Source organism: Bufo bufo, chromosome 9 (assembly GCF_905171765.1).
Source record: "Bufo bufo chromosome 9, aBufBuf1.1, whole genome shotgun sequence".
NCBI classification, from domain to species: Eukaryota; Metazoa; Chordata; class Amphibia; order Anura; family Bufonidae; genus Bufo; species Bufo bufo.
In genome coordinates, this window is record NC_053397.1 from 89,681,618 (window position 1) to 89,696,426 (window position 14,809).

Genomic DNA, 14,809 nt, shown 5'->3' on the forward strand with positions numbered 1-14,809 from the left:
AATAATGAATTGGATATCAATGCATTTACCTATGAAAAGGCACAACAAGTAAGTACAAAAATCTAGTTATCGTCCTAATTGACATCTATTTCCGGGTGTCTGGAACTCCTACTTGGCGAGTGGGACTTGCACAGAAAGCATCATTTCCAGAATCTATGCTTGATATATGTATAGTATTCCACCATGGAACGCACAAGCTCGGGAAATAGACTTAGTGTGGAAAATTACACTGGGTATGCATGTCGCATTCTGCCATTGAGCGTACAAACAATCTCAAGCCAATACATGGAGATTATATATAGGCACTAAAAGTGGCCCTGTAAACAAGTCTAAAAGTAGCCCCATGTTGTAGGAGGGTCCAAACTGAAAGAAGGTGGGGCAGTACAGGTAGGTAGGGACAACAGAAGTAGACAACGCCAGCAATACTCTAATGCAGCACACAATACTGCCCCAGCAGATCCAAATATCACGGTGCAGCACAAAATACTGCTGCCATCGCCGCAGTATTCAACTGTATCACCGTCCTGAGGGCTTAAAGGCAGGAGGGAACCTGCGGCCGCCTGATGCTCTTAGCATTAATTAATGCTGAGAGCATCAGATTGTTGTATACGTATGCCGGCAGCAAAGGTAGGGCTTGGGCGCCCCCCAAGGTATTGGCCCACAGGGAAATTTCCCTGTAGGGTCTCTGCCCAGTCCATGTCACATTTGGTATCTAAACTGGTCATGCGTGATGTGCCAATCAAGAAGCGCCCCAGAACTGGAATGTATAAACTCCAAATAAAGCTGGATCAGAAAATGCATTACAATATGGAACGTGTCCAAACGGTAATGGGGGCACAGCGGGCGAACGTAGCGGCGCCCAGGAACAAAAGTAAGTGTAGGGAGATCCCTGGGCGCCGCTCTATGTAGCCTGGTCATGAAAGGTCGTCTTAAACTTTTAATACAGGAGGCAGGTGCCGGCAGCAGAATCGCATAGTTGGCACCCTGCCTCTAACAGGGAGCTGCTATCAGCGGCAGTTAACCCCTCAAGTGCCACACCTGAGGGGTTAACTGTCGCTGATCTGCTGCCAATACCCGCCTTCTGTATTAAAGGTTAATTATCATTGGTGGCGCAGTGCGCTCGCCCCCCTCAAATCCCCAGTATTAAAATCATTGGTGGCAGTGGCCACAGGGTCCCCTCCCCCTCATTGGTGGCAGTGGCAGTGGCAGCTTCTGATCGGAGCCCCGATCAAAAAAAAAACACACCAAGTATAAATCACCCCCTTTCCCAATTTTACATATATTTAAACAATAAATAAACATATCGCCACGTCTGAAAAGTCCAAACTATTAAAAAAATCTATGCGGTGAACGCTGGATCCGAAAAAATAAAAACTGCGCGATTCGCCTTTTTTTTTTTAAATGCGGAATGCACGTGGCTTTTTTGGTGTTTTATTTTTTTCACTTGCTATCGAATGGTATCTAGTATTGCAATACTTTTTTATGGTATCGAAATCGAATCTAAAATTTGGTATCGCAACAACTCTAATCTCAAGAACAATGCAGCTGTTATTCTAAAGCTGTTATCCCAATTCTACACCTACTATTATCATGAGAATTATCCCTGCGATAATCTTCACCTCACAGCAGCAGTAAACTGACATTGTATAACCTATTTATATAGGAGGTCTTGTTATTTATGTTGACAGCAACAGAATGGCAACATTTTTATATTTAATTTTCAATGACATAGTACTGCCGAAATGAAAAAGAAAAATGCCCAAATGTTCAAAAAGGATTTTTCTATTTCTATTGTTTAAAAAAAACCGCCCTTTCAGATGGCAGTGTCCCTTTGAATGTATTAAAGGGGTTCTCCGTGAATTAAGAAAAGAAAATACTTAAATATTACTTTATAATAAATATATTCCCAAATACCTTCTCGTTAGTTATAATGGCTCATTTTGTCTAGGGAGCAATAATTACGAGAAACAAAATGGCTGTCGTCCTATTAGTACACACAAAACCTGTCCTAATCACACAGAAGGACAAGTTACTTCACAACACTGAGGTAAAGAGCTGCCTCATCCTCCTCTCTGCTCTGCTTGTCAGGGATTATGATCTTGAATACAGTTTAATATGATCTTCAGCTGAATCTCTGTAGGAATGGAGTTCATGAGGAGACATGAAGTACAGAGATGAGGAGGGGATGTGGATAATGAGCAGCAGTACCTCACATTACCACGGTCTGTCCTGTCCGTCCTCTCTGTACTTCATGTCTCCTCCATTCCTACAAAGATTCAGCTGAGGTTCTTATCTGTAATCAGGATTATAATCAGAGGAGGATGAGGCAGCTCTTTACCTCAGTGTTGTGAAGTAACTTGTGTCCTCCTGTGTGATTAGGACAAGTTTCTCCTAATGATTGTTTCCCAGACAAAACAAGCCATTATAACTAATGAAAGGTATTTGGGAATGTATTTATATTAAAGTAAACTTTAAGTATTTTCATTTTCTTAATTTACGGAGAACCCCTTTAAGCTGCACACCATACAGTTGAATAAGTCTATTGACGTAGTTAGGCATAAATGTGTATCAGAGACACTCTTTTATCAAGCCTTTGTCCCATAGAACACTATAGATATGTAACAGCGTACATTTTTTGGTACACATATGGCGTAAAGCTTGTTTTATCTCCTCTATATTGTTGGGTTCTATTCACACAAGTCTTTTGGGGATACAAGTAGAATTTTGAAGCCCTCTCTTGATATAAAGGATTTCATGTAACTCCAACAAAATGTTTGTACTCATCATTGTATATGGATGTAACTCAAGTATACACCACGATTTACTGCAGTGGTTTCTTCTGCCATATGGATCTGATAAATAAATGGTGGAATGCTTTATTACAACATACATGTATATGGAGATATTTCCCCTAGAAGCTAAATTAAAAGAGTGGGTCAAACCCCAATACAGGGTTAGGCTACTTTCACATCTGCTTTTTTGCTGGATCCATCATGGGTTCAGCAAAAATTAATCCGGTATATAATATAACTTTCTCGTGCATGGCATTGGGGGACACAGCACCATGGGTATATGTCCAACTACCACTAGGAGGCACTAGACACAAAAAGTGTTGGCTCCTCCCCGTTGGGCTATACCCTCTCCACAGGCACAAGGCTATTCAGTTTTTGTCTAGTGTCCGTAGGAGGCAGACCTGTCCTGCTTTTTTGCAGGTCCTGCTGTTTATTTTTTATTTTATTTTTTATTCTTTTTTTCTCTCTTCTGCAGGTCTCGGTGATCTCCACCGTTATACCTGCTGCAGGCTGGGGCTCCATCGTGTTCCACTTTAGTTGCCCCCCCTGCGGGCGTGTACTTCTGTACCATCGCCGGTCACCCAGTCCCCACAGACTGCATCCGCAGTGGCTTGCCGGCATTCCCACGGTTCCCGTGTTGAGTCTGCCGAAGGGGTGACCCTGCGGCGCCCGAAGACATCAGATGGTGAGTATAGTGAGTATATTTTCCCCTGTCCCTGCCCCAGGGTTAGGTTCCCTCCTGTGGCCAGGGGGGTGGGATCCACCTTAGCTGGGGGTCCTGGGAAGCTTCCATCTTCCTCCACCTTTCTCTTCCCCCTTGGTTGGTTTTTTCTCTCCTCCCTGGCCACACAGTCCAGGCGTCGCTTCTCCTGGGCCTTCCCCGCTACTTCCCCGGCTTTTGCAGGGACTAGGCCTCATCTTCCATGGCCCGTTCCCGGCTCCCAGGTGCTCTGTTTGCCCTGTTCCGCCCACCCCCAGGCGTCGCTCCCCCCCCCCCCCACCCTCCTCACCTAGTTTTGTGGGTCCGGAGGCCCCTCGGTCGGCCGCGATTCGTCCCGCCCTCCTCGCTCCATTCCCGGCCGCCTCATAAATCGAGGCCCCGGCTTTTGGGCCTGCTAGGCCGCGATCTTCCCGGCCCCTCCTCCTTGCTTCCCGGGCTTTTCTGACCCCGCCCGGCCCTCGGGAGGGGCTATCTCCTCCACCCTTTACTGGTCTAACGTGGGTTATCTATCCAGTGGATAGATCCTCAGTTTAAAAGAACTGCAGACCCCCTTTAGGTCATTGTCCTATGTACTGTGTGAAGGCAGCTAATGCTGTACATAGGGATCACTCAAGTCGTTCCCCCCCACCCCTCCTCAATTGCTTCATTTCTCCTGCAGCCTCTATAGCTGCTGCAGCACCTCTTTGGGGAACATGGCTTCCGGGTCCAGATATGACAGCCTCTGCTGGCTGCTCTATGAGGGTCTCCTCTCCCAGCCTCTCCTCGGATCGCCACGTCTTTTCACGTGCGTCCGCTGTCTACGAAGGCTGCCATGCGGTCGGCCTGTCCCTGCTTGTGTGCAGTACCTCTTTCCAGACCCCATTGTGTCCCTTGACCAAATCCTTTTGTGTAGGTCCCTTCTGAATGGTCTCCCTTTTTGTCAAAGCCATGGGAACCTTGTCCGACTCTCCCAATCCCTGGCGGAGTCGCTGGACCGCTACCTATCCAATTGCGGCCACCTATGCCCTCCCAGGGTCCTCCCTGCAGATGAGGCATGCTCAGATACCGGGTCCGGCAAGGGGTAGCTCACAGTACAACCTCGGGTGGTCTCAACAGGATTCCACCCCTCCTCGGCATCCTCGGGTCCTCCCCAGGACAGGCCTGAGGCTGGTGACGAATCCTTTCCCGTCACCCCATCCGTTTCCTCGGGGGACACCTCTGCACCGATTCCCTCGGAACAGAGCATCAGGAGGTCTTCCTCCATACAGAAGCCTCTGGGAGGTCAAGACTAACGTGTATGGAGGAACCTCTCCTACCCAGGGTTGGTATCCCCTCTAGTGGATTTTCGGATGGCGCTCCCCTGACTGCACAGGTATTCAACCGCACAGGTAAGGCAGCCGTCCCCGTGTTTAGCATAATGAGTCACCTACTTGGTGTCTCTGGTACGTACGCCTTCTCCTTAACAAGGGGGGTACCTGCACCACTGCCATAGGCTGTACCTGACAAGCCTTCCTGGTTCCCCTATTCCAGGGGCTATGCTCTACACATTTGAGAGTGTTTCCACCGGGTCCCCATCCTGGTGCTGGTGTTCGCCACTCTACCTCATAACAGGGGGTCCCTGTTCTTGGCAAGCGCCTCCTGTTGGTTGGTAAGGAAAAGCAATTATATATGGCTGTTTCCATCCGCCTTGCTCTTTTTCATAGGTAGAGTACCTACACCTACTCCGGATGCTGAAGCCATTACTCCTGGCTGGCTCTATGGTGTTCCATGCGGCACTATTTCTCCCTTCCGGGCGAGATACACAGGCCGCCTTCAATTGCCTTGGCAATTGCACCTGTCTGTTCCCAGCCACTTTGCTCCTTTCATAGGTAGAGTACCTACACCATCTCCTGACACTGTAGCCGATACCTCTGGCTGGCTCTATGGTGTTCCATGCGGCACTATTTTTCCCTTCCGGGCGGGATATACAGGCCGCCTTCAATTGCCGTTGCAATTGCTCCTGTCTGTTCCCAGACTTTTTTGCTCCCTTTCTTAGGTAGAGTACCTACACCATCTCCGATGCTGTAGCCAATACCCCTGGCGGGCTCTATTGTGTTCCATGCGGCAACATTTCTCCCTACGGGCGAGATATAGAGGCCACTTTCAATTGCCGTAGAATTGCCTCTGTCTGGTTCTAGTCGGCACCAAGCTGCCACCTTGGTCCCTTCATAGGTAGAGTACCTGCACCATTTCCTGATGCTGTAGCTGTTGCTCCTGTCTGGCTTTATGGTGTACCATGTGGCATTTTCTCTCCCTTACCGGACGAGATATTGAGGCCTCCTCCAATTGCTGTGGTCATTGCACCTACCTCATCATAGTGTGCACCAAACGGCCATCTTACTCCCTTCATAGGTAGAGTTCCTGCACCGTCTCTGATGCTGCAGCCGTTACACCTGTCTGGCTCTATGGTGTACTATGCGGCCCTGTTTTCCTTTTTTTCAGGCGAAATAGAGGGCCTCCTTCAGTTGCCATTTCACCTACCTGATTGTAGTGTGCACCTGTCTTGTTCTTTGTGGTACCGTGCGGCCCTATTTTCCCCTTCCCGGGCGGAATATAGGTACCATTGCTAACGCGGTAGCTGTTGCACCTCTCTGGTTCTAGGGTGCACCATGTGGCCACATTGCTCCGATCTTAAAGGTAGTACCTCTACCATCTCCAGATGCTGTACCCATTACACCTTTCTGGTCGTTTTCTGCACTACGCAGCCATATTTCTACTTTACAGGTTGAGTACCTGTACCCTCCAAAGGCAGTAGCATTCCCAGATTCTGTGGCTATGTTTCCACTCTCCTTAGACATGCAGCCACTTTCCCTATATTTTAGGCGTGTGGTTGTATTACTCAAGGTGCTGGGCCCTATGGTGCAATCTGTGGCCCATACAGTTTCTGTATTACTGGGTGCTTTCTGCCCCCAGGTTCTAATCTGTGCTGCGGATGTTGGTTTCACCCTTTTGGTTCTTCCATACATCTCCACTCCGTTTCTGTCGTGCTCAATGGTCTCCTTGTACTTCTCAGGGCACTGTCTACAACAGGCCATCCTGGTTCTGCATGTGCATGGTTTCCATATCTGGCAGGGGTGGGCCAGCCCAACCCCCACCTTGTCGGTCTAGTGCTACTTATTGTAGCTCCAGTATATGGCTGATCTGTTCTGATCTGGCGGGTGGTCCACATACAACCATGCTCCCTACACCATGGCCAGGTGGTTGTTGGCCTTTGTGCTAGGCTTGCTCTTGCCATCTCTATAAGGTACTACGGTTTGCTGCGCTTCGCGTTACCCCATGTTATAGAGGAGTACTCGCGTTGTTTCCTATTACAGAGTGGCCTATTCCTGGTGGAGTACAGGGATCTCCACTGGATCTTCTACCTTGTTGGGGCACGTAGCTGGTGAGCATCGGCCGCTGCAGCAGTTTTCGGTCATCGCTGGATGTCCTCTGCCACATGGAATCCTTCTGGGGTCATCAGCATTTTTCATCGCTGGGCGTCCTCCCTGACGGGTCAGGGACAGGACCACTGAGCGCCACACACCTGCCTGGTAGGCAATTTTTCAGCTGGTTGCTCTGACATCGGACAGGGTCCTGTAGTTCCTTCTGGGTCCAGGTGTTCTCGGTATTCCCTTATATTCTCTGCTTAGTTGTACTACATGACAGAGGGGCAGTCCCCTTGGACCTTGCCGTAGTTTGCACCTGTCAGGTACTTTCTCCCCCCTGGGAGTTTTCAGTACGCCGGTCGCGGCTGGTTTCTACATTTCTGTGTAGTCTCACTTGGCTTTTTCATGGCGACTTCTGCATTCCTTATGCATATGGATGTCTGTCAATTTAGTGGTACATCCCGAGCTGCTGTACTTGTCCTCTCTGGGACAATGTATACAGTTTGCTAGTCACTGTTCTTGGAATGGGTAGTTGTCCATGGCCAATGTCCCTTCCCCTATGGTAGTTTCATCTCTCCTTTCCTGGATATTCTGGCTTGCGTTGTCTTCTGGTGGTTCAGCTCCTGGTTCCTTGTGAGCCCATCCCGGGTACTCCTTCTGGAGTCCCTGGTCCCCGTTTATTTGACCACTCAGGTTCTGCATGGCAATCGTTTTTTTGGGGGGATCGGGGCCTGGGTTGATTGTTCCCTTTATGGGTTCCAATAACCTTGTGGTCTTCTTGGGATTCGTGTCTCTTTTCCCTTCCTCCCACGTCAAGTACCTGGTATTGAGTGGTTTAGCACAACGGTTTGCAATTCCGCCGTATGGTCTCCTTCGGGAGGGACCTCCTCCTGTTGTAGAACCTTTCCTCCTTAGGCGGTTGGAGTACTCTCCTTCTACTTCCATGTCTTTCAGTCCAGTGTGTCCTGCTGAGATTTCCTGGGCCTGTATCTGGTTCCTTTTTTCCCTGATGCTTCACATGCCCAGAGTTTCCTCTGGTCTTACGCTTCACAGTGATATCTTGTTTTCCGAGGCTCGGGCCTCATCTCCTGTTTTTGGGACGCAGGTCTTACTCTTTTTTCCTGGCTTTTACCTACAACCCCCTCCTTCTCCAAGGATTGGCGGTTTCCTCTAGCAGCCTTGGGTTTTCGCCTTTTAAATAGGGCGCATAACTTCATCACCTGCCTTGCGGTGAGGGGAGACCTGCTCCCTTCACATGTGAGCCTTGCTACGGCTTCACTCACTCGTTTGGCTTCCAGTACTTCCTTGTTTCCTTTCTCCCCTGGCCTGTCAGGGGTTGGCCACAGGTTTTTTCGCTCTTTGGGTCTGAGACAATTTAGAGCGTTAGGTAGTCCCAACACGCGGTGCTGTCCTAATTTTTTTCTCCAGCCCTTGGCTGAGCTCGGTGTTCCCTTTTGCCGCCTTCTTGTATTTGGGATTTTCTTCCAGGCATTTTTCCTGGGGTGCTGACAGTCTTCTCTGATTCTTCCTTGAGGTTTCTTCCTTGTTATGGAACCTCTTGCCCATTCCGTGTTTTCTACTGTTGGGTCACATGGTTCTCCTGCACCTGTATACCCAACCGGTGGCATGGCTGTTCTTTTCCCACCCTCGGGGACTGCTTTGGGACGTCCCATGGTGCTGTGTCCCCCAATGCCATGCACGAGAAAATTGGATTTTTTGTACTCACCGTAAAATCCTTTTCTCGTAGTAGGCATTGGGGGACACAGATCCCACCCTATGTTTTTACTTCCGATTTTCCGGGCTGGTCTCTTGATCTTTCCCGGTACGGGAGTTGTTGGTTCCTTGCTTTTTTTCTCTCTCCTACTGCTTTTTGTACAAACTGAATAGCCTTGTGCCTGTGGAGAGGGTATAGCCCAACGGGGAGGAGCCAACACTTTTTGTGTCTAGTGCCTCCTAGTGGTAGTTGGACATATACCCATGGTGCTGTGTCCCCCAATGCCTACTACGAGAAAAGGATTTTACGGTGAGTACAAAAAATCCAATTGTCTGCATCCGTTCAGAACAGATCCAGTTGTATTATATCCCAAATGAACAAGATGGACCTGAAAAAATGAATCTGTCTCCATTGACTTACATTGTGTGTCATGACGGATCCATCTTGATCAGTATCCCATGACGCACTCAATAACGCTGCTTCCAGCGCTTTTGTGTGCATCATCGGAATGGAACGCAGTTCAGTTTTGTCCCCATTGACAATGAATGGGGACAAAACTGAAGCTTTTTCCTCTGGTATTGAGATCCTATGACGGATCTCACTACGGGAAAGGAAAACACTGATGTGAAAGTAGCCTTAGTAATTATTATACTCACTGGAGGCACAGCACTGATAGGTGCCACTGAATCCCCTTGTTCCAGCTCCACCTGTCAACCCCAGGGCTGGGATCCCAGCAATACAAATCAAAAATGCATGAAATGATTGAGGTATCAGCATTGAATAAATAGCATTGGGTTAAAAATCTTCTTAAAATGATTATTAGAAGAATGTACCACTCGTTTCATAGTTGGTCTGACTACTTCTTCAGCCTGTCTTTTAAGCCCTGCTTTTTGCTCAGTGCTGGTAGTGTCCAACTATTTCCTGCATTTTTCATTTTTGCATTGTGAGTGAGCCCATAGGATGACTTTAATTTATACTCCTCACAGTTATTTGAATTGGAGCACTTAAAACGTTATTATACTTTGCAGGGTACAGAGGTGGACTCTTCTTCGAAAGATAAGGATAGTGGACATGGACAGAAGATGGAGTTTACAGAGGACAGCAGAGGAAAAACGGACAAACCTGTAGAACTGAGCTCTTCTGGAAAACAGAGAAAAGAAGAGCTTCCAAAGGACACATCTGATGGTCCAAGTCAAAGCGAAAAGGAGCAACGGCAAAGGAAAGAAGATCCTATAGAGCAGAAGTCTTTGACTAAAAATCATATGACACATGACTCTCCACTGGAAATAACTAATAGTACACAACAAGGCAAAGCAGAGCATGTACACAAGAGATCTTTTAGTCAAGAGCAAATGGTGGAGGTGGAGACTTTACTTCAGAATACTTATGGTGAACATCAAAAGACTGAGGAGCCTCTTGAAAGATCTTCTAGTCAACTGCAAGGGAGAAAGGACTTTTTGGAAGATACCGGTATAATGAAGGAAGGGCACCTACAGGACAAATTATTAGAGCTAAAAGGTAAAACAAAAGAAGAAATGGAATCATTCAAGTAATGTAAGTTGTGTTTAAAGGGCTTGTGCAGGGGTTTTATATTGATGACTTCTCTTGAGGAGAGGTCATCAATATCTGATCTGCGGGGGTCCAACACTTGGCACCCCTGCCAATCAGCTGTTTGAAAAGGAGGTGGTGCTCGATCCGAGCACTACTTCCTCTTCATTACACTGCCCATCTTCTCTAAAGTGCAGTGTAATACAAGTACTGTCTCTATTCACTTGAATGGAGTACTTGTTATTACACTACGCTGTTGTTGCAAGGGAGATGACGGGCAGTGTAATGAAGAGGAATCGCTGATCTGCGGCAGTGCCAGGTATTGAACCCCAGCCGATGAGATATTGATGCACAACCCGTTTAAGCCTGTAATGTGTGTCTTCTATAAGGAGGCATTATTGATGGAGAGATTGCTCTCTATTTTAAGGGCCAGTTCACACAGAGTTTTTGGCGTTGATTTTGGAGCATTTCTGCATCAAAACAGACTCCCATTCATTTCAGTTGGAAGCAGCACTTGGTTTTTTTTCCACATTGGAAAAAAAAAAGCAGCATGCCCTATCTAGGGGCAGAATCTGTGCTAAATCTGCAATTAAAATGAATGGGAAGCATAAAAAAACAGCTCCATAAAGCCATGCTTTTTTTTGTGTGTGTGTTTTCTGCGGATGCGCGCCAGAAACCTTGAGCTTAAAGGGGTTTTGAAGTTTGTTTAAACTGATGATCTATTCTCTGGATAGATCATCAGCATCTGACCGGCCGGGGTCAGACATCCGGGACCCCCCGCCGATTAGCTGTTTGAGGGCCTTCTCACTGTTTACCGCTGGCCCAGTGACTTCACGACTAGTATCAACTGGCCTGGGCACGGCTAAGCTCTGTTCACTTAAATGGAGCTTAGCCCCGCCCAGGCCATTGATACTAGTCTTTTTGTTTTTTATTTATTTTTTATTTTTTTGCGCTTTCAAAATCCGTTGTGTGAACATCCGCTTACACCTTTCAGTTTCAGAATTGTGTTGAATTATTTAAAGCAGTCCCAGCACAAATTCATATACATTATGAAAACCTGCCTGGAGATATCTGGCTAAATATGCATTCACTTGAAGGGGTTGTGCCAAGATTTAATCATCTCCCCAATTTATGTGATAGGGGATATGTGTCTTATTGGTGGGCGTCCAACCGCTGGGAACCCCGCCAATAACAAGAACGAGTGTCCTGTGTTTCCCTGTGTGAATAAAGCAATAGTTGAGCATGTACTCTGCAGCTCCATTGATCTCTGTGAGACTCCTGGAAATAGCTGAGCGTTGTGCTGGCAGTCCTATAAGGATGTGCATGCTCGACCGCTGCTCTATTCATAAGGAAACACAGGATCCCCACCAACCAGACACTTATCTCCTCCTGTCCTGTGGATAAGTTTAAAGGGAACCTGTCACGTTGAACGTGGTGTCTGAGCTGCAAGCAGCATGTTATAGAGCAGGAGGAGCTGAGCAGAATGATATATAGTTTCTCGTGCATGGCATTGGGGGACACAGCACCATGGGGTATATGTCCAACTACCACTAGGAGGCACTAGACACAAAAAGTGTTGGCTCCTCCCCGTTGGGCTATACCCTCTCCACAGGCACAAGGCTATTCAGTTTTTGTCTAGTGTCCGTAGGAGGCAGACCTGTCCTGCTTTTTTTGCAGGTCCTGCTGTTTATTTTTTATTTTATTCTTTTATTCCTTTTTTCTCTCTTCTGCAGGTCTCGGTGATCTCCACCGTTATACCTGCTGCAGGCTGGGGCTCCATCGTGTTCCACTTTAGTTGCCTCCCCTGCGGGCGCGTACTTCTGTACCATCGCCGGTCACCCAGTCCCCACAGACTGCATCCGCAGTGGCTTGCCGGCATTCCCACGGTTTCCGTGTTGAGTCTGCCGAAGGGGTGATCCTGCGGCGCCTGAAGACATCAGATGGTGAGTATAGTGAGTATATTCCCCTGTCCCTGTGTCCCTGCCCCAGGGTTAGGTTCCCTCCTGTGGCCAGGGGGGTGGGATCCACCTTAGCTGGGGGTCCTGGGAAGCCTCCATCTTCCTCCACCTTTCTCTTTCCCCTTGGTTGGTTTATTCACTCCTCCCTGGCCACACAGTCTTCTCCTGGGCCTTCCCCGCTACTTTAGTCCCCTGCTTTTGCAGGGACTAGGCCTCATCTTCCATGGCCCGTTCCCAGCTCCCAGGTGCTCTGTTTGCCCTGTTCCGCCCACCCCCAGGCGTCGCTCCCCTACCCTCCTCACCTAGTTTTGTGGTCCGGAGGCCCCTCGGTCGGCCGCGATTCGCCCCGCCCCCCTCGCTCCATTCCCGGCCGCCTCATAAATCGAGGCCCCGGCTTTTGGGCCTGCTAGGCCGCGATGTTCCCGGCTCCTCCTCCTTGCTTCCCGGGCTTTTCTGACCCCGCCCGGCCCTCGGGAGGGGCTATCTCCTCTACACTTTACTGGTCTAACGTGGGTTATCTATCCAGTGGATAGATCCTCAGTTTTAAAAGAACTGCAGACCCCCTTTAAGTCATTGTCCTATGTACTGTGTGAAGGCAGCTAAGCTGTACATAGGGATCACTCAAGTCGTCGTCCCCCCCCCTCCTTAATTGCTTCATTCCTCCTGCAGCCTCTATAGCTGCTGCAGCACCTCTTTGGGGAACATGGCATCCGGGTCCAGATATGACAGCCTCTGCTGGCTGCTCTATGAGGGTCTCCTCTCCCAGCCTCTCCTCGGATCGCCACGTGTTTTCACGTGCGTCCGCTGTCTACGAAGGCTGCCATGCGGTCGGCCTGTCCCTGCTTGTGTGCAGTAACTCTTCCCAGACCCCATTGTGTCCCCTGACCAAATCCTTTTGTGTAGGTCCCTCCTGAATGGTCTCCCTTTTTGTCAAAGCCATGGGAACCTTGTCCGACTCTCCCAATCTCTGGCAGAGTCGCTGGACCGCTACCTATCCAATTGCGGCCACCTATGCCCTCCCAGGGTCCTCCCTGCAGATGAGGCACGCTCAGATACCGGGTCCGGCAAGGGTAGCTCACAGTACAACCTCAGGTGGTCTCAACAGGATTCCACCCCTCCTCCCCAGGACAGGCCTGAGGCTGGTGACGAATCCTTTCCTGTCACCCCATCCGTTGCCTCTGGGGACACCTCTGCACAGATTCCCTCGGAACAGAGCATCAGGCGGTCTTCCTCCATACAGAAGCCCTCTGGGAGGTCAAGACTAACGTACACGGAGGAACCTCTCCTACCCAGGGTTGGTACCCCCTCTAGTGGTTTTTCGGATGGCGCTCCCCTGACTGCACAGGTATTCAACCGCACAGGTAAGGCAGCCGTCCCCGTGTTTAGCATACTTAGTCACCTACTTGGTGTCTCTGGTACGTACGCCTTCTCCTTAACAGGGGGTACCTGCACCACTGCCATAGGCTGTACCTGACAAGCCTTCCTGGTTTCCCTATACCAGGGGCTATGCTCTACACATTTGAGTGTTTCCACCGGGTCCCCATCCTGGTGTTGGTGTTCGCCACTCTACCCTGTTCTAGGCAAGCTGATGCTTAGGCAAGCGCCTCCTGTAGGTTGGTAAGGAAAAGCAATTATATCTGGCTGTTTCCATCCGCCTTGCTCCTTTTCATAGCTAGAGTACCTACACCTACTCCAGATGCTGAAGCCATTACTCCTGGCTGGCTCTATGGTGTTCCATGCGGCACTATTTCTCCCTTCCGGGCGAGATATACAGGCTGCCTTCAATTGCCGTAGCAATTGCACCTGTCTGTTCCCAGCCACTTTGCTCCTTTCATAGGTAGAGTACCTACACCATCTCCTGTTGCTGTAGCCGATACCTCTGGATGGCGCTATTGTGTTCCATGCTGCAACATTTCTCCCTACGGGCGAGATATAGAGGCCACTTTCAATTGCCGTAGAATTGCCTCTGTCTGGTTCTAGTCGGCACCAAGCTGCCACCTTGGTCCCTTCATAGGTAGAGTACCTGCACCATCTCCGGATGCTGTAGCTGTTGCTCCTGTCTGGCCTTATGGTGTACCATGTGGCATTTTCTTTCCCTTACCAGACGAGATAGTGAGGCCTCCTCCAATTGCCGTGGCCATTGCACCTACCTCATCATAGTGTGCACCAAACAGCCATCTTACTCCCTTCATAGGTAGAGTTCCTGCACCGTCTCTGATGCTGCAGCCGTTACACCTGTCTGGCTCTATGGTGTACTATGCGGCCCTGTTTCCCTTTTTTTCAGGCGAAATAGAGGGCATTCTTCAGTTGCCATTTCACCTACCTGATTGTAGTGTGCACCTGTCTTGTTCTTTGTGGTACCGTGCGGCCCTATTTTCCCCTTTCCGGGCGGAATATAGGTACCATTGCTAACGCGGTAGCTGTTGCTCCTCTCTGGTTCTAGGGTGCACCATGTGGCCACATTGCTCCGATCTTAAAGGTAGTACCACTACCATCTCCAGATGCTGTACCCATTACACCTGTCTGGTCGTATCTCTGCACTACGCAGCCGTATTTCTACTTTACAGGTTGAGTAACTGTACCCTCCAAATGCTGTCGCATTCCCAGATTCTGTGGCTATGTTTCCACTCTCCTTAGACATGCAGCCACTTTCCCTATATTTTAGGCGTGTGTTTGTATTACTCTAAGTGCTG

At 49.0% G+C, this 14,809-nt stretch overlaps 1 protein-coding gene across 4 annotated transcripts in view; it reads left to right on the top strand.

Moving 5' to 3' along the window:
* CLCC1 (chloride channel CLIC like 1) overlaps positions 1-14,809 on the top strand; it is a 148,295-nt gene that overhangs the window by 123,762 nt on the left and 9,724 nt on the right. For all 4 annotated transcript variants that reach the window (XM_040408442.1, XM_040408445.1, XM_040408446.1 and 1 more), the window contains one exon: positions 9,639-10,128. In XM_040408442.1, the coding sequence (XP_040264376.1) occupies positions 9,639-10,128 (490 nt within the window). The remainder of the gene's footprint in view (positions 1-9,638; positions 10,129-14,809) is intronic.